This window comes from Oryctolagus cuniculus, chromosome 3, assembly GCF_051225735.1.
Source record: "Oryctolagus cuniculus isolate XC-2025 breed Fujian yellow rabbit chromosome 3, ASM5122573v1, whole genome shotgun sequence".
Taxonomy (NCBI): Eukaryota; Metazoa; Chordata; class Mammalia; order Lagomorpha; family Leporidae; genus Oryctolagus; species Oryctolagus cuniculus.
Window position 1 is genome coordinate 50548322 of NC_142869.1, and position 19299 is coordinate 50567620.

Here is a 19299-nt window from a genome sequence, read left to right on the forward strand (position 1 = left end):
GCCAGAGCCGGTCACTGGCTTTCGGAGAGTGAGGCTACGCTGCCTTCGGCACCAGGCTGGTCTTTGCGCCGTGCCGGCCGCCAGCAGTAGGCGGCGGGTAAGTGGCACGGTCGCGGCTGGGACGGGGCTGCGGCCTTTGTTGGTAGACAGCTGCAGGCGGACAACGGTGTGCCTGAGGGCAAAGCGCTGGCTGCGGCTGCGTCCGTGGCGCTGTGTCTGGCCGTGCGGGCCAGGTAACCCCCGAGGCTCGCCCCCGGGTTCCGGTCACGGTGCCACGAACCTGATGGGCTGTGCGGCCGCGAGGGCGAAGGGGCGGTGGGGGAGGCGCTGCGGCAGCGGCAGCCGCCGCTTTTGCGGAGTTTCCCCTGACCGGGAGGCAGTCTGGGGCTGCCCGGCCGCGGGGGACTCCCCTAGAGGGGGCCGCTGCGGTCGCGACTTCAAAGGCGCCGGCGAGGCCGAGCGAGAGCCTCCGGTCTGCCTGTAGAGCCATTGTTTGCGCGTCCTGGAGCGGGCGCAGACCTGCTGGGGAGGGGTGTCTGGACCTCGATAAGTACCACGCCTGCTCTGCCTTCCAGCTCGGGTAAATTTTGGGCCTTTCGAGCATTTATTTTTTTTTTTTTCCAGCCTGTGGCAAGTGGAAAAACGATCTTGAGTGATGGCATGTTCTTACTCTAATTTATGGCGTTAAAAACAAGTGTGGAATATTCACAGTGTAAATTTGAGACTATTGCTTTATCGTACTGAAACTTTCATCACCGTAAACCTTGATGCCTGTTCCTTAGATCTTCAGAGGTGAAGGGGACGTTATCTTCCGGAAACACTTGCTGGATGGGTTGAGACATTGCTCTCTCTATGCTAGTAACTACATAACAGAAAGGGTTTAGGTGTTTTTACATCGGAGCTGTCCCATGTGTCATCCAGCTCCGTTTTTCCCCTCCCCAGGATGGTAAGTCAGGTTTATTTTGTTTAAGGAATTCTTAAACCCAGTAAATACCGCCATGAAATAACTGGAAACCTACCACTTCCTCTTTGGTGTTCATCTTGAAGGTAAAGAGGAAAGGAAAACACTTTAAAAAGAAAAAACTATGGAGGAGTTGACTAGAGAAATATTCAGAAGAAAGATTCATTCATTGCTTTATCTAGTTGTGTCACACCCTGAGAAACAAACTTTATCCCTTGGCAATGTAAATTTTACACCAAGTTATGTCAAAGCATGTTGCTCCCAGGTTCAGTATTCAATAAGGAATGATTTGAACTCTACCTGCATTAGACTTAGAAGTCTGGCTACCTGAGATGCAGACTGGCTGGATCAGTACTGATTTTTTAAAGATTTATTTTATTTATTTGAAAGGCAAAATGACAAAGACAAGCAGAGACAGAAAGAGATCTTCCATCCACTGTTTCACCCCCCGCCCCCCAATGGTGACTGAGGTCAGAGGTGGGCCAGCCAGAAGCCAAGAACCTTGTCCTGGTCACCCACGTGAATGCAGGAATCCTAATGTGCCGCTTTCCAGGCACATTAGCAGGAAGCTGGATCAGAAGTGGAGCAGTAGGGACCCAGGACTCCAACTGGTGCTCAGATATGAGATCCTGCCTTAGGCAGCAGCTCAAACCTCTATGCCACAATGCTGCACACCGCCACCACCACCCCCCTTTTTAAATAGTAGTTATTCTGTTGGTAAATTGAATTCCTTGCTTTTCACTTTGCTCTCATAATACACAAAAATGTTAATTTTCTTTCAGTTTGAGTTTTCTTGTCTATTATTTCATTTAGTCAAACAAACATGCTAGAAGACAAGCTTTAGAGAAAAGATTTTAAAAGTTTGTCTTTCAAAGTCAATGATAAAATGTCTCATTTTACTACAAGATCAGATGCTGAGGATTCTGTACCACCTTCATCAGTATATCCAAGTTGGAGGGGGTGTGTGTGAGAGAGTTTAGATAAACTGGGGAAAAATAAATTCTGGGTGGCATCACAGTTGCGGCACCATGTTAACACTGCAACACTAAGTCCTGTATCTGAGTGCCAGTTTGTGTACTGTCTAATGCGCCTGGGAAGGCAGCTGATGATGTGGAGGTGCTTGAAACCTGATACCCAGCAGGAGACCCAGATGGAGTTCCCAGGACCAGCTTTTGAGGGCATTTGGAGAGTGAACCAGCAGATAGAAGATCCCTCTCTGTCATTCTACCTTAAAAATAAATCCTTTTCCAAAAAATCCTAGTAACATACTTATTTCATTATGTCAGAATTATGGCTATTTAGATTTCTAATTATGTCAGTGATAACTGATATCATTTCTTCCCTACAGAGCAAACATGAATGTTGGAGTTGCCCACAGTGAGGTGAATCCAAACACCCGGGTAATGAACAGCCGGGGTATGTGGCTGACATACACGTTGGGAGTTGGCTTGCTTCATATAGTGTTACTCAGCATTCCATTCTTCAGTGTTCCTGTTGCTTGGACCTTAACCAATATTATTCATAATCTGGTAAGAATTTCACATTACACTAAACATACAGAAGTCTAAGGTTTAGTGGTTGCCAGAAGTCAAGGGGAGGAAGGAATTGGAAATTCTTATTTAATGGGTACAGTTTGGAATTTTTTATAAGCGGAATAGAATTTTGCAGATGGATAGTATAGTGATGGGTGCCCATTTAATGTTGAATTGCACATTTAAAAATGGTTAGAATGGGACAGGTGTTTGGTGCAGGAGTTACGACATCACTTGGGATGTCCACATCCCATTCAGGAGGGCCTGGGTTCAAGTTCCAATTCCATTCCTAATTCCAGGGTCTTAGTGATGTGCCTGGCAGGCAATAGGTAACAGCTCAAATAGTTGGGTCATTACTATTCACATGGGAGACCTGGGTTAAGTTTCAAGCACCTGGCTTCAACATGACCCAGCCCCAGCTGCATTTATGCAGTGATGCAGGGAATGGAAGCTCTCTGTTTCTGTCTTGCTCTCTGTCTCCCAGCATTAGGCTCTTTCTCTAAGTAAAACCTTTTTTCTTCCATTGTTTGTGTAGAATCCAGCGAAGAGTAAGTAGTTTTAGTAAAAATTACAAGACACTGTAATTCAGGCTACTAGAATATACTAACCAGAATGTTTCAGAAGGATTCATGTTTTTTAGTTAATTTTAATTAGTCTAGTAAAAATCTTTGGCTTCAGTTTGTATTAAGGATTTCTAAATTGAGTAAGTTGAGTCCTGTTTTACTATAGAAATTTTGAACTTAATCAGATCTATGTGATTTAGGATGTTTTGGTGCCTTAGTTGCTGCTTGTTGACTATCACTCTCTGTTAGATGTATTTATTAGCTCCACAGAGTATCAGAGCTTGAATTAACTCTACTGACCATATTATACAACCCTGGAAATTAAATGTTCTAAATGGCACATGTTCAAATGTTCAAATGGCCTGCACACACACCTGATGACTTCTCTTAACAGCCTACTAAAGTATACTGAAAGAGGATTTTTTTTTTAAACTTTTATTTAATGAATATAGATTTCCAAAGTACAGCTTATGGACTACATTGGCTTCCCCCACCTCCCCCCCGATGACTTCCCTCCCACCCGCAACCCTCCCCTAACCCGCTGTCTCTCCCCTTCCATTCATATCAAGATTCATTTTCAATTTTCTATATATACAGAAGATCAGTTTAGTATACATTAAGTAAAGATTTCAACAGTTTGCACCCACACAGAAACACAAAGTGAAAAATACTGTTTGAGTACTCGTTATAGCATTAAATCTCAATGTACAGCACATTAAGGACAGAGATCCTACATGAGGAGTAAGCGCACAGTGACTCCTGTTGTTGACTTTACCAATTGACACTCCTGTCTATGGCATCAGTAATCTCCCTATGCTCCAGTCATGAGTTTCCAAGGCTATGGAAGCCTTTTGAGTTCTCCGACTCTTATCTTATTTAGACAAGGTCATAGTCAAAGTGGAGGTTCTCTCCTCCATTCAGAGAAAGGTACCCCCTTCTTTGAAGACCTGTTCTCTGAAAGAGGATTAATGTAGCTAATTGAGAATTTTAATTGAATACACATTAACTGTATGTTTGTTTAAAGATATCCCAGTAAATGAGGACCTTAAAGCATTAAGTCAGAACAAAGTAAGAGAAACAGAGTTTTTTAAATTAATAGCTTCTGGAATGTATTTGAAATTGACTGGACGAGGAAAAGGATAATGTGCTGGTGGAAATGATGTGTCCATTCCCTCCATTTCATGTGATAGGACAAATACTATTTTTAAATAGTGACTTCTAGTAAACAGTTGAAACTAACCATGCCCCTTTTATTGAAAATCTTGCTTTGGCTTCCATAAGATCACTTTCTTCTCCTAGATGTATTTCTGATTTTCTTCTGTGTTTCCTCTTAGAGGGTCATCTTATTTTTTCTTCTCTTAAAATATTGCTGGCCCCAGGTTCTTTTCTTATACATTACTTTATCATATATTTTAAGTTTCTACTGTAGAATAATGATGGTCATATTTATATCACCAGATCACCCCATAGCTTACACCAAACAAGTATAAATTGATCTCATCTTATTCCTGATTTATTCCTTACTACCCTCAATCTGCTCCTCTGTTTCTAATCTTATTTAAAGGCACCAGTGTCTACACAGTAAGCTAAGTTACCTCAATGTCAGTGGCAAAGAGATAGTATATATCACCCAAACTGTTTTGGGAGTACCAGGGAGTTCTTATAATAACTATTCCAGGAGAACAGATGTAAATCAGAACTGTACTATGCAGACGAACACTACGTATGGTCACTTTGGTCTTAGAATAACTCTACCCTTTCCATTATACTCTATCCATTTGGTCAAAGTCCTATCTGTTCTATTGCTTTTTTTTTTTTTTTTTTTATCAATTTAATCCCCATACCTTCATTTTTTTCTTGGGAGGAGTATTCCACTAAATCAGATGGTCTTGATGTTCCTCTAATTCTACCCTCCTCCAATCCAGTTTAGCACAATGATATTTTTAAAATGCGTGTCTGCTCAAATCATACTTTTAAGTCCTTGTGATTCTCTATTTCATTCACAGGAAAATCTCAAGTTCTTCCTGTGGCATAAAAGACTGACATCTGATAACTGCAGAGAATTAAAGAGAGACTCTTTATAATCTGTCATTGATAAACAGAACTTTCTGCTCTGGCTTAAGCTTTTCTGCTGTTTTAATATCCTTCCTCCCTGGCTGGTTCTACTTTTCCTGCCAAGTCTCTACTCAATATCACAACTCATAGCATTCTGTTACTATGTATTTATCTTAGTTTTATAATTAGCACTTTGTCCAATGATGTATTTAAATAGTTGCTGAATAAATGGAGTCTTTTTCCTTCTCCAGTAGCACATGTCTTAAATATGTTTTAGAAGTCATCTCCTGCCCATGTATTCAAGTTGATTGACTGAGACTGAGGCACAATTTATAGCCAGAGAAAAACAATAGGCTGGCGCCACGGCTCACTTGGCTAATCCTCTGCCTGTGGCGCTGGCACCCCGGGTTCTAGTCCCGGTTGGGGCGCCTGATTCTGTCCCGGTTGCTCCTCTTCCAGTCCAGCTCTCTGCTGTGGCTGGGAGTGCAGTGGAGGATGGCCCAAGTGCTTGCGCCCTGCACCTGCATGGGAGACCAGGAGGAAGCACCTGGCTCCTGGCTTCGGATCGGCACAGCACTGGCCGTACTGGCCACTTGGGGAGTGAACCAACGGAAGGAAGACCTTTCTCTGTTTCTCTCTCATTGTCTATAACTCTCTGTCTCTCTCACTGTCTAACTCTGCCTGTCAAAAATAAAAATAAAGAAAAACAATAGATAATTGGTACCCTGGAAGATTTATTCTTATTAGCCCATCACACTAAAAACCCAACTTAACAAGCCTTAGATGCAGTCATCATTATTACATGACTCCAAATTTAAGTTTCCTTTGAAGGTAACCTACTTTAAACCAATTAAACATATGAAACATATATTGAATGCTTTTAAACATGGGAAAATATACCTGCTTAAGAAAACATACTATGTTTGCCTTTTTAAACATTACAGTAAACACCTACAGTGATTTCTTTTTATTTGGTGATACAGTTCATTCTTAGAGATACATATTAATACTTCACAAGATTTTCGACCTGCCTTTAAAAAATGAATGAGAAAAATTTCTTCATTTTCATTCAGTAAATAGTTTTTAAGGGGTAGTTATGTCACACATACTTTTTTTCCTAATTCTTTTGATGTGGATATAATCATCACTAATATTTTTACATAAGAAATACTCAAAATAAATATATTAGGATAGAATATATATGTACATATGGGCAGATAAAATTTAATTTACCCTGAAAAAATATATTAAAAATGTTTGAATATTACATTCTAAACAGTAGGAAGAGCAGGTGGTTTGGAGGAAAGAGTAGGAGGTTGTTTTCGTAGATTCTAATACACAAGTAGACTAGAGTAGAATTTCTTAACTTATTTGGAGTCAAACACTACTGAGAATTTGAAATAATATACTTTCCTGTTTTATAGTTCCTGTTAAAGCCGAAATGAAAAAAATTTCTTAGTACTTACAGAGTAAACATTCCTTGGCTTGCTATTTTTAATGAAACGCTATACAAGCACAAAGATCAGGCTAATTATTGTTAATGTGGAGGGTTTCACTAAAGAGTTGTCATTGGAGCTGTAATTTCAAGAATGAGGCAGTTGACATGGTAGCATCAAGACTTTTGCCTTAGTAACAAGGTACCTTTCTGTCCTGTATTTCCTTAGAACTCTGATTGTACCTTTGATAGCAGTTTCTGTCCTACTTTCTAGTTATTTATGCATAGCATTTTTTTCTGTACCATCACCTAAGAAGTTTGAACTTTTTTAAGGCTATGGACATGTTTTTTTCAATTTCATATGCGTATACATGTCCTGTGCTCTATACACATAAGCCAGTTATTTAGTGTTTGCCGAATTGAATCCAGTTGAACATGAGTCCTTTCCTCCATAGCTTAAGTATTAATACTGCTAAATACCTTTTGAATTACCTGATGTAGACTAAGCTTTCAAAGGAAGGGCTCTCTTAACCTCCTTGAATAGAAAACCTCAAATCACTAATGTTTCTATTTATTAAAAGTTGAAGTAGAAGAAATGACATTACATCATGGCTTTAGCAGAAAAACTTTTTCTTGATAATATTTAGGCTTTATGCTGTCAGCAGTGCCTCAAACAGAAATCCTGAAACAAAGTACTACCTTTTCAATCCCAGTGGGTATGATAATCTCAAGGAAATCAAATCTAACCACAGAATTAGGTGTTTACAAAAAGAAGAACAGCTCTTAGCATTTTTTTTTAGTTTTGTATTTTAAAAAGCCTTAAGACATAATATTAAAGCAAAATGGTGGAGTGAATGTTTGGCCTAGTGGTTAAGATGCTGGTTGAGATAACCATATTCCATATCAGAGTGTCCAGGCTTGAGTCCTGGCTCCAGGTCCAATTTTAGCTTCCTGCTAATGCACACTGTGGGAGACAGCAGGTAATGGCTTCAGTAGATGGGTCCCTGCCTCCCTTTTGAGAGATCTGAACTGAGTTCCTGGCTCCCAACTTAGGCCTCTGGCCTGGCCTGGCCCAGGACCATTGCAAACATTTGGGGAGTTAACCAATGGATGGGAGCTCTCTCTCTGTGCCTCCCTGCTTCTCAATTAAGTAAAGTAAATAAATCATTTTACAAAGCAGAATCCTGATTATAAAAGTGAATTGAGAGGCCAGTGTTAGCACGGTGGGTTAAGTGCCACCTGCAACTCCAGCATCCAATATGAGCAGTAGTTTGAGTTATGCTGTTTCACTTCTGATGCAGCACCCTGCTCATGCACCTGGGAAAGCAATGAAAGATGGCCCAAGTGTTTGGGCCTCTGCTACCCACATGGGAGACCCAAATGGAGTTTTAGGCTCCTGGCTTTAGCCTGACCCAGCCCCAGCCCCAGCCCCAGCCCCAGCCCCAGCCCCAGCCATTGCCCATTTGGGTAATGAATTAGCAGATGGAATATCTCTTTCTCTCCCTCTCCCCTACTTCCCCTCTAACTCTGCTTTTTAAATAAGTAAGTCTTTTTTTAAAAAGTGAATTGAGCTGAGCATTATACATTTTACATAAAACCATTGTTGTTGCATTGGAAGAGAACTAGTGAAGCAAGGGCCGTCCTAAAATTAAATATTTCAAAACCATAGATTTTATTATTTTTACATATATGTATTTGGCCAACTTGTGTGTTTCTACCAAGGTTTACTAATAGGACATTCTGAACGAAACTCCTATATATGCATTGAGAAAATGGTTAAGTCTATTTCCTAATTGAAATGTGTTAAAAAATCTAAATGAAATGATGTGATGCTACCCTGATACTAGTTTGTTCTCTTTTTTTTTTTTTTTTTTTAAGATTTATTTATTTGAAAGTCCGAGTTACACAGGGAGAGAAGAAGAGGCAGAGAGAGAGAGAGGTCTTCAATCCACTGGTTCACTCCCCAATTAGCTGCAACAGACTGAGTGGCACAAATCAGGAGCCAGGAGCTTCCTCCAGGTCTTCCCACATGGATGCAGGGGCCCAAAGACTTGGGCCATCTACTGCTTTCCCTGGCCATAGCAGAGAGCTGGATCGGAAGTGTGGCAGCCAGGACTCGAACCGGCGCCTATTTGGGATGCTGGCACTGAAGGTGGCGGCTTTACCCACTACGCCACAGCACCGACCTGATATTTATTTTCAGTTTAATAAAAAGAGATGAAACAAGTTGCTTTTGGTTGACCTTTTTACTGATTTTCATCCAGTAATATTTCTATTCCTCAGATGGCTTTATTTTACCACAAAGAAATTGTCCACAGCTTTTCACTATTATATGGACACTTAAAACTCAAGTTGTTAAGTTAAATTACACACAGTGCCAAAACCTGGAACTATTTTAATAGTATATATTTTTCAACTCAATAGATCCTGTATCTGCAGGCCATGCCCATAAATGCCCTCAAGGCTTAGTATTTGGCCCAGACAAAGCTGGGAGCCAGCAATTCCATCCAGACAGACATATGGGTGGCAGGAACCAAACCACCAAAGCCATCACCTTGTGCTTTCAAGGGCATTCACTGGCAGGAAGCTGGAATCAAGAGTAGAGCTGGGACTCAGATCCAGGCACGCTGATATGGACTGCCAAATGTCTGCCCCTGGAACTATCTTTTTTTTTTTTTTTTTAAAGATTTATTTATTTTATTTGAAAGTGAGAGTTACACAGAGAGAGGAGAGGCAGAGAGATAGAGAGGTCTTCCATCTGATGGTTCACTCCCCAATTGGCCGCAATGGCCAGAGCTGCATTGATCTGAAGCCAGGAGCCAGGAGCTTCTTCCAGGTCTCCCATGCAGGTGCAGGGGCCCATGTTCTACTGCTTTCCCAGGCCATAGCAGAGAGCTGGATCGGAAGTGGAGCAGCCAGGTCTCGAACCGGTGCCCATATGGGATGCTGGCACTTCAGGCCAGGGCATTAACCCGCTGCGCCACAGCGCCGGCCCTTGGAACTATCTTAATGCTTATTGGCATAGACTAATTTTGTATTTCATATTGATTATATACTCCCTTGCTTGTTTTCCAGGGGATGTATGTATTTTTGCATGCAGTGAAAGGAACACCTTTTGAAACTCCTGACCAAGGTAAAGCAAGGCTCCTAACTCACTGGGAACAGCTGGACTATGGAGTACAGTTCACATCCTCACGAAAGTTTTTCACAATTTCTCCAATAATTCTGTAAGTAGTAAAATTTTTATGAAGAGATTGGGATAAAAAGAATGTGTCCTTTTATCAGATTGAATTAGAAACAGAAACAATATTCTATATAAAATTCTATCATTAAGTAGCTATCTCATAAAAAGTACAAGAAAAATTTTTAACAAGTTGATAATAAAGCAGTTTTATTTTGGTCAGTACATACAGAAACAACATTATATGCTCATCACTGTACTTCGAAATTCTAAGATATACAGGTCAAATATACTCCAGCTCCTGTCCAAGTTCTTAAAAGAAAAGTAATTATATAATAATATTCTGTATTGCACTATCAGATTAATCTTCCTAAAAAGTGATACAGATGATCACAACAAATTCATTGGACTCCCAACCCTATTCATTATTCAGACTCCTTCACTGAGTATGGTTTAGTAACAAGTCAGGCTTTCGTGTAGGACAGACCTGAGTTGAATCCTATATCTATCACCCAGCCACCTTGGTTTCCTTACCTTATACTTAACTTAATTTTGATGCTATAAGAAATAAATGAGATAATATCTATTTTCAAAGCATTAATCTCTATCTGGTATCTAATTTCTTTATTTTACCCAATAGTAAAAATGGTTACTGCCTCATTTTCCCTTTACATGACTATTTTATTCCCACCCAATTTGTAAGCTAGTCAAGCTCTTCACAGCAGCATTTCTTGAATAGTTCAAATAGTTCATTGAATCCATGTTTGTTTAAATCACTTCTACCTGAATTGCCTTCTCTTTCTTGTCTGCCCCCCCAAGCTTTGTTGATAGATAACTGACAAAAATTACATATATATTTTATTTCTCCAGATTATAAATATATGGATAGCTGTGAATCACATTCAGAGACTTGCACATAATAGATTTTTTTAAATTACTTTTTTTTTTAAAGATTTATTTATTGATTTGAAAGGCAGAGTTACAGATAGGTCAGAGGCAGAGAAAGAGATCTTCGATCTGCTGGTTCATTTCCCAAATGGCTGCAATGGCTGAAGCTAGGCTGAAGAATGGCTGAAGCAGCCAGGAGCTTCTTCCGGATCTCCCACACAGGTGCAGAAGCCCAAGGACTTGGGCCATGTTCTACTGCTTTCCCAGGCCATAGCAGAGAACTGGATCAGAAGTGGAGCAGCGAGACTGGAATTGCACCCATATGGGATGCCAGCACTGCAGGCAGAGGCTTTACCCGCTGCGCCACAGCACAGGCTCCCATAATGGGTGTTTTATGTATGTTAATCAATACTTTATGCTACACAGCCTGTATATAATATTATACCCATAATAGACTCACTACAGTTTGGAGTAGCTGGAAAGACTTCTTAAGAACTTAGGAGGGGGTAGGTTTGGGATAGATGTTTAAGTAACAGGAGACATTTTTAAATGAAAGGAATAAATTGATCATAAACTGTTAGGCTTCTTTATATTCATAGCACTCGGGGGAAATTCTGAATTGGCATAGTGTCATATAAAATTGACATCAAAAGAAAAATGTCAGCTGGTGCTGCAGCTCACTAGGCTAATCCACCTGCGACGCCAGCACCCCAGGTTCTAGTCCCGGTTGGGGCGCCTGATTCTGTCCCAGTTGCTCCTCTTCCAGTCCAGCTCTCTGCTGTGGCCCGGGAGTGCAGTGGAGGATGGCCCAAGTGCTTGGGCCTTGCACCCGCATAGGAGACCAGGGGGAAGCATCTGGTTCCTGGCTTCGGATCGACACAATGCGCCAGCCGCAACGCGCCGGCCGTAGCAGCCACTTAGGGGGTGAACCAACGGAAAAAGGAAGACTTTTCTCTCTCTCTCTCTCACTGTCTAACTCTGCCTGTAAAAAAAAAAAAAAAATATATATATATATATATATATATAGGGTCTAACAAAAATAACGGCAGTACCAAGAATAATGTTTACTCAGATAGCCCTGAAGATCTACCTGTTCACAATGTCCATGTTTCTCAGAAGATACTTTTGACCCACAGGTATGATCTCAGATATTCTGATTAAATTGCATACATAACTGAAGGAAAAGCAGTGAAGCCACCTGTACACCATTAATACCTTTAGGTGCTTTTGTACTTTCCTAATTAATCATAATTTGTCAAGTACATGCAGTGTTATTCTAGATTTTTAGATAAAGAAACTGACTCAATTTCCTTGTTCAACATCTTAGATTCTTTGGAGTCAAGAGACCAGAATAAACCCTGAATTTCTATCTTCTAATACAGGGCTCTTTCCAGTGTATCTCTTGGCAATTGACTGTTGTCATACTGATTACCGCCTGTGATTTGCATACCGTTGGAAGGTCCTCTAGGGTTTCTTAAGAGTCAGATAATTTTCATATATAATCTACATATAGAATTTTCAAAGATTTCTCTGTTGCTCTGCCTTTCAAGAATTTGAAAATAAACATTTATAAAAAGTATGCAAGTATATGAAAGTAAGAAGAGTGAATTTGATGTAAAGATTGAGGAATATAGTTTTAAGAAATAATTTTGTGACTATAGTAGGTAGAATATTGTAAATTTCTCAATATAGGTCATTATGAAAATAATGTTTGTACTTTTTTTTTTAACTCATACTTTGAAGGAGCTGTTTTCTAATCATGATTCCATAAGGTACCTCTTTCCCTTTATGAGAAACTGGAACAGTAGTTACCAGGAAAGATCATTGAAACACTTTCTCTTTGTTCTCTAGAAGTAGTCAGACAAGCACCTATATTTAAACTAACTTCTTGGTTATGATCAAGTAAGGTATGAACGATGTATTCTTACATCTTATCTCTGTTGGACTATTCTTTTAGTAGCCATATGATGTATCTGTGCTCTGATATACCCTTGGATAAAAGTAGACATGGTCAGTGATTTATGGTCTTTAAGATGGTTTATGCTCGTTCAAACAAATTCTCAGATGTTGGATGTCTAAATACATACATGCACTTGGTTATAGCAAAGCACTGTTTTACAACAGTGTCTTTCAAGTTTACAGTTAAACTGGTTATAAACCTGTTCAACCACAGTATGAAACTGAGAATATCAAAAGGATAGCCAAGTATTTGTTTCTTTCAAAGATACTGAATTGTACTCATGTACTAAAAAAGTGCATTTTTCAAAGTTTTACAGTAGAGGTGTTAACTTTTTGGCAAATTACAAAATCCTTTGAGAACATAATGGATGCTTTGGATCCAGATCTTCTCTTGGGAAGCATACACATAAACATCAAACTATACCTGAAATCTTGACTTATGAACCCTAGCTTGAAAACCTTCCATTTTAAAGGATGCTAAGAAGCCCTGTGTTAATTTAACATAATTGTAGAAATGCAAAGTATTTTCCTACATTAAACAAACTTTTAAATCTCAAATCAACTTAGTTTCAAGCTAAAATGTTTCTTCTCATTTTAGTGCTTAAAAATGGTTTACTTTTTAAGTATTTATGTTCCAGTGGTCTTTTTCTACGTTTTAATCTTTTTTTAATTCCAAGCTAATTTCATTTTTGGATGTTACATGTATTTTATCTCTACAGATATTTTCTGGCAAGTTTCTATACAAAGTATGATCCAACTCATTTCATCCTAAACACAACTTCTCTCCTGAGTGTGCTTATTCCCAAAATGCCACAACTACATGGTGTTCGGATCTTTGGAATTAATAAGTATTGAAATGTCTTGAAAGTCAATGAAAATCTTTAAAGCTGCTGAGTTTCTCATAAGGAAAGAGTGGTTAGTAAACTGCACTGTTTTCTGTGGTAATGTGAAACAAGAATTATTACATTGGAAGGCCAATTGCTGGTTCTTCGTATGCTATTGTGAAGTGCAGAGTTCTCAAAGATGCCTCTGTTTAATGCATCTGGTGTATTTCTGAAGAGAGGCTTTATAAGCAGACTGGGCAGGCCCAGCATTTAATTTAATGGCAGTACACAGAGGGTATAGCAGATAAGTCCAAGGAAGTAAGAGGTATGTAAAAAACTAGGACCAGCTTAACTTACAACAAATGGGCATTATGTTAGGAAAAGAAAACTTCCAATCATTCAGTCACAGTCAGTTTAAGCAGACTTACATGTAAATTAGAATCATCTCTTTATAAGTTTATTGTAGACTGTTTAATTACCTTATATATTCCTCTTATCTTATGTAAGAGGACGTTAACCCTCTTGTTTCATATAAGCCAGTTCTTACCTTATGATTGTACGTTTTGGTTTTGCTGGCTCAATACTATGTGTTGACAGATGAGGTCATTTTTACATTTATTACATTACAGAGCTCATGAAGGTCCACCTTCATGACTGATTGGTGATAGAAGATAGCCAGGTATACAAGCAGCCTGTGAGTCAGTGTTCTAATTTTGGAGCAAAGTAGATTTTGCTGCTTTTCCAAACACAAGACTGCTAAGCCAATTAAGAAAATAATTTATTGTAAGCAGTTAAAGTATATGGTAATTTAAAGGTATCTGTTTGTTTGGTTGAGCAGTTTCATTTGTAAAATCTGTGTCTTAGAAGAGGAAATAATATAAAGTGGAGAACTATAGCCAACCTGTGGTCTGGCAGAAACTGCTTCTCTAGCAACAGTAACAAAGTAACTAATGGAGTCTTTTCTAAGTCTTCCCGTTCTCAACCCCATATTTTGCCCATTAATACCAGTATTTTGCCTTTAAATATGTGGTTCTTAGTGTAGATAACCTAAAGTGGTAACTATTTCCAGAGCAACTATATTGAAAACTTGTGTTAGGAAAATGTCCCGTAGTTCCCATAGTTGCTGGCATTAATAATAAGAAATAATTAATACTACATGAAAAGTCACATATCAAAACAACAAAGTTCTGATATGAGGTGAAACTGAACAATACAGTAAAATTTACAAGCAAAATTGAGTGAAAAGAGTTATAGACCAACTTAAAAATCAGTTTGGGTCAGTAAGCTGACTTTTGGGGATAACGATCATTGTTTTGTATTTCAAAATATTGAGTTTCAAAATACATTGTATGATACTGCCTTTCTATGTTTGTCTTTTCCTGTGTACTTTTAAATGGTAATCTGTACTTTAATAAAATTTTTCCTTGGTATGAAATTTCAGAAGCTCTCCAGTGTAATATTAGACAAATCACATGGCTGTTTTTCAAATTTACTTTTAAGCAACTGAATTTGTAAAATTAAGGCAACTAAAAATGCTCTCTGTACTTCTTTGAAGTTTATATCACAAGACCTCTATTGCACATACTAAAGAGAGAGAAATCTGCCTCATATGAAGGCCTTCTTCCCCTACTTTCCTTGCTTTCTTTTTAACGTTTTAAAAATACTTACTCAGTAGACATTTTAGGGACCTATTCTGTTGTAGGTATTATTTTAGATTTTGCAAAGACTTTATAAATAAGATAAGCCAGTCCCTTCCACTGGGGAGCTTACATTCCAGTAGAGGACAGATAATAAATAAAGACCTATTATTTTATGTAGTGGTAAATGCTATGGGGGTAAAACTTATGACAAAGAAGCCTGCCTCAGGTCTTCCCTGAGGATGCTGAGCTGTCAGTTAAACACAGACCTTGTTAATGTGAAGGAGCAAACAATACGAGGATTGGAGGAAACTGCATTCTCAGTAAAGGTAATGACAGTTATTAGGCTCTGGAGCAGGAATGTGGACTGAAGGAGCATGAGACAGTCACTCGTTAAGAAGTAAATAGGGAGGAAGAGAATGGCAGCAAATGAGATCCAAGAAGTACATAGGGGTCCAAGTCCTCAAGGGCTTTATAGATCAAGGCAGTGAGCAGGTTTTATTCTCAGTGTGACAAAGCCATTGGTGAGCCTTATATATGAGATTACATTAGGAATCTAACTTTTAAAGATCACTGACTAATTTGAGAATAAACTAAGGGAATAGAAAAATGGGAACCTACTTGCAAGAAATAGACTTGGGAAGCATTGAGATGAAATGAGAAACAGTCAGACATGGGAAATACTTCACAAGTATAGTTCACAAGGGTGATGCACTGAATTTAAGATGGCAAGAGGGAATTAAATGACTCCTAGTTTCTTGTTCTTAGCACCTAAATGAATGGTTGTGGTACTTAAATACAGAAATTTGGCTAATTTAAAAAAAAATTGTGCATCTTAATTTCAGGAGCCATAAGAACAATTCTTTTTTTTTAAAGATTGATTTATTTGAAAGGTGGATTTACAGAGAGGCAGAGAGAGAGATCTGTCCGCTGGTTCACACCCCAAATGGCCACAATGGCTGGAGCTGAGCTGATCCAAAGCCAGGAGCAAGGAGCTTCCTCTAGGTCTCCCACGTGGCAGGGGCCCAAGGATTTAGGCCATTTTTGACTGCTGTTCTAGACCATAGCAGAGAGCTAGATTGGAAATGGAGCAGCTGGGATTTTCAACCTGCGCCCATATGGGATGCCTGCTCTGCAGGGGACAGCTTTACCCACTATACCACAGCACTGGCCCCAACAGCAATTTCTTAAGGCATGAATGCAGAAATGCATTTATCAGAGTATCTTCCTGCATTTCCATATTACTATGGAATTCTAATAACTGTTTCCCTCATCTGTTCTACATAATATTTGTTGGAATTCTTCTGTAATAAAGACTTGTGCCTTCTCTTCCAGTTGTTCAATCATGTATAGTACAGACTGGTGGATGTTTTATTCTTTGGGTTACAGTCAATAGTTTTATTATTTAACTTGTTGCTCAGATTGTCCTGCAGCTTTGACCATAGGGAGTTCTTCCAAGTTGGGTTACTGTGTCCTTTTTTTTTTTTTTTTTTTTCTGAGAGAGAGAGAGAGAGAGAGAGAAAAGAAAGATCTTTCTTTTTCCATTGGTTCACCCCACAAATGGCCACCTTGGCCGGCGCGCTGCGTTGATCCGAAGCCAGGAGCCAGGTGCTTCCTGCTGGTCTCCCATGCGGGTGCAGGGCCCAAGCACTTGGGCCATCCTCCACTGCCTTCCCTGGCCACAGCAGAGAACTGGACTGGAAGAGGAGCAACCGGGACAGAACTGGCGCCCCAACTGGGACTAGAACCCGAGGTGCTGGTGCTGCAGGCGGAGGACCAGCCTAGTGAGCCATGGCGCCGGCCCACTGTGTCCTTTTGACCTGCCCTTCCTTTTGTTTTCTTTTAAAAGATGTATGGTGTTATTGTCTTTTAAACTGTAAAGACCCTAAGGGGTATAACAGTATCTCCTTAACTAATATATTTTGAAGATTAACTTTATACAGTTAGATGAGTCTATAAGGTAAAGCTCTTAGAGACCATATAATTCAAACCTTTACATTATCTGAAATTTTCATTAACAAATCTTTCGTTCAACTCTGTTTTAACCTGAAAGAGGACTTTCAACTTGTAAGACAGCATATTCCTTTTATTCTTTAAAGATTTATTTGTTTAAAAGTTACTGAAAGGGGGAAGAGACAGGTCTTCATTTGCTTGTTTGCTCCCCAAGTGGCTGCAATAGCCAGGGCCAGGAACTTCTTCGGGTCTCTCATGTGGGTGGCAGGGGCCCAAGCACTTGGACTGTCATCTGCTACTTTTCCTAGGCCATAAACAGGTAGTTGGATCATAAGTGGAACATAAACTTGTGCCCATATAGGATGCCAGCATCTCAGGCTGAGGTTTAACCTGTTATGCCCCAGTGCCAGCCCTGCCTATTCTATTTTTTAACACATCTGATAACCTCTTACATTGAGCCCAAATCAAATTCTTATCCCACACAACCTTCTAGCTATTTGAAGAATTCTCACATTGGTATCTCTTCATAACTGAATAAATATAAAGGCTAGAGCCTTTACCATTTTCTATATAATACAATTTCACATTGCTCCCATTTTAATTGTAATTCTAAATACAAGAGGTGTTAAAGCTGTGATATGATTAGAGCATTACCATGTAATACAGCCTAATATCACTAATTATTTTAATACCATTTGCTACTGATTCACTTTATGGTCACAAAAACATCAGGTCTTCAAACTTGTAGTGCTACTAAATGATACTTCCCCTTTACATACTTATTGAGTGAACTAATTAATTCATCACTAAATTATTAAATTAACTGAATTGATTGATTAAATAGATTTTATTATTTATTTTTTCTATAGAAACTTATCTTGTCAGCTTTTAATCTTGCTCTTCTTTTATTTTGTAAATATTTGTTTAAAAGGCAGAACTCCATCTGGGTCTTCCATAGCAGTGGCAAGGGCCCAAGCACAAGATGTTTCATTGCTTTCCCAGGTGCAGTTAGCAGGAACTGGATCACAAGTGGAACAGCCAGGAGTTGAACTGGTGATCATATGGGATGTCAGCACTGCAGGTTGCAGCTTAACCCACTGCACCACAACACTGACCGATAAAGTTGAATCTTAATTGGCACACAATAGATTGCTCCTGCTATTATGTTCACTATATTAATATATGCCAACAGAGGGGTGGGTATTTGGTGCAGGGGTTAAGATGCCACTTGTGACGCCTGCATGCTTCTAATCCAAGTTTGTGCTAACATACACCCCAGGAGGCTACAAGCTCAAGTACTTTGGTCCCTGCCACCCACATGGGAAGCCTAAAAAGCCCAAATTAACCTCCAGGCTCCTGGCTTTGACCTCACATTTGGGAAGTAAACCAGTAGATAGAAGATCTTTGTCTTTCAAATAAAATGAAAATTTCAAACACACACACCAGTAAGTATAACCCAAAAAATAACACGCATGATGGTTATGAAGAAGAGTAATCCAGTATAGACCAATGCAGTTGAATAGTCTAGAAGACACAGTAATCCAGTATAGACCAATGCAATTGAATAGTCTAATAGGATGACTAGAAAGCAGAGTAATTCCCAAAGGAGGACCATGGATCGTACATACTGATGTGGGAAAAGTTAACAGAGTCAGGAATGGGAAGGCAGCAGTAGTTAAAATAACCAAAAAAGAAGCTTGGAGTAGTGCTGGGCAGAGAAGGGGTAAATAGAATGGCAGGAGATAAAAACTCCTCTGTGTGGTGTCAAAGAAAAATAATGAAAATGTTTGTTTTAATTTTACTACCTAATTTCAGTTCCAGTAAAATAAAATAATTCTGAGTAGTTTTTATGTGACTTAGATTTTAATTTCATATAGCTGTGAATAAATGCATGAGAATTATAAACATCAACTTCAGAACACTGAATATTTGGGGCATATATTACAGAGGGCTTCAGCTATACAGGGTGATGTTTAGTGTCACACTTACAGAAGTTGTTTGCATTATTCTTGATCATTTTTAATACTCTGAAATGTTTCCTAGTTAGGAAGAGTTTAATAATAATATGTTTGGATTTTGTGTAGAGCACAGTACATTATTCAAGTACTTAATAAATAATGGTTCTGGACATGATTCACCTACAGCTCTAAAGTTCTATATAATTTAAGTTCAGCAGATAAGCCAAGTTTAGCATTATGTCTTCACTCTGCATAAATGTAGCTTCATAAAAAACAGTGTTTTCAAATACAAGAACTATGGTAAGGAAATAAACCACATCAGTAGCACTGTAAAATAAACTTTTTTAAAATAT

At 39.1% G+C, this 19299-nt stretch overlaps 2 protein-coding genes across 6 annotated transcripts in view; one reads left to right on the forward strand and one right to left on the reverse strand.

Annotated features, from left to right (window-relative positions):
* The window catches only part of PMS1 (PMS1 homolog 1, mismatch repair system component), a 117345-nt gene that overhangs the window by 93950 nt on the left and 4096 nt on the right, over nucleotides 1-19299 (reverse strand). The gene's annotated exons all lie outside the window — the stretch shown is intronic.
* ORMDL1 (ORMDL sphingolipid biosynthesis regulator 1) overlaps nucleotides 1-19299 on the forward strand; it is a 24605-nt gene continuing 5306 nt past the window's right edge. For 2 of the 4 annotated variants that reach the window (XM_070070481.2, XM_070070475.2), the window contains exons 1-3: nucleotides 1-97; nucleotides 2310-2490; nucleotides 9622-9773. In XM_070070481.2, the coding sequence (XP_069926582.1) occupies nucleotides 2317-2490; nucleotides 9622-9773 (326 nt within the window). In that variant the 5' untranslated portion in view covers nucleotides 1-97; nucleotides 2310-2316. Of the gene's footprint in view, nucleotides 98-138; nucleotides 581-2309; nucleotides 2491-9621; nucleotides 9774-13293; nucleotides 14834-19299 lie in introns of those variants that run through there. The other 2 variants (XM_070070479.2, XM_051849356.3) reach the window with 2 other exon arrangements.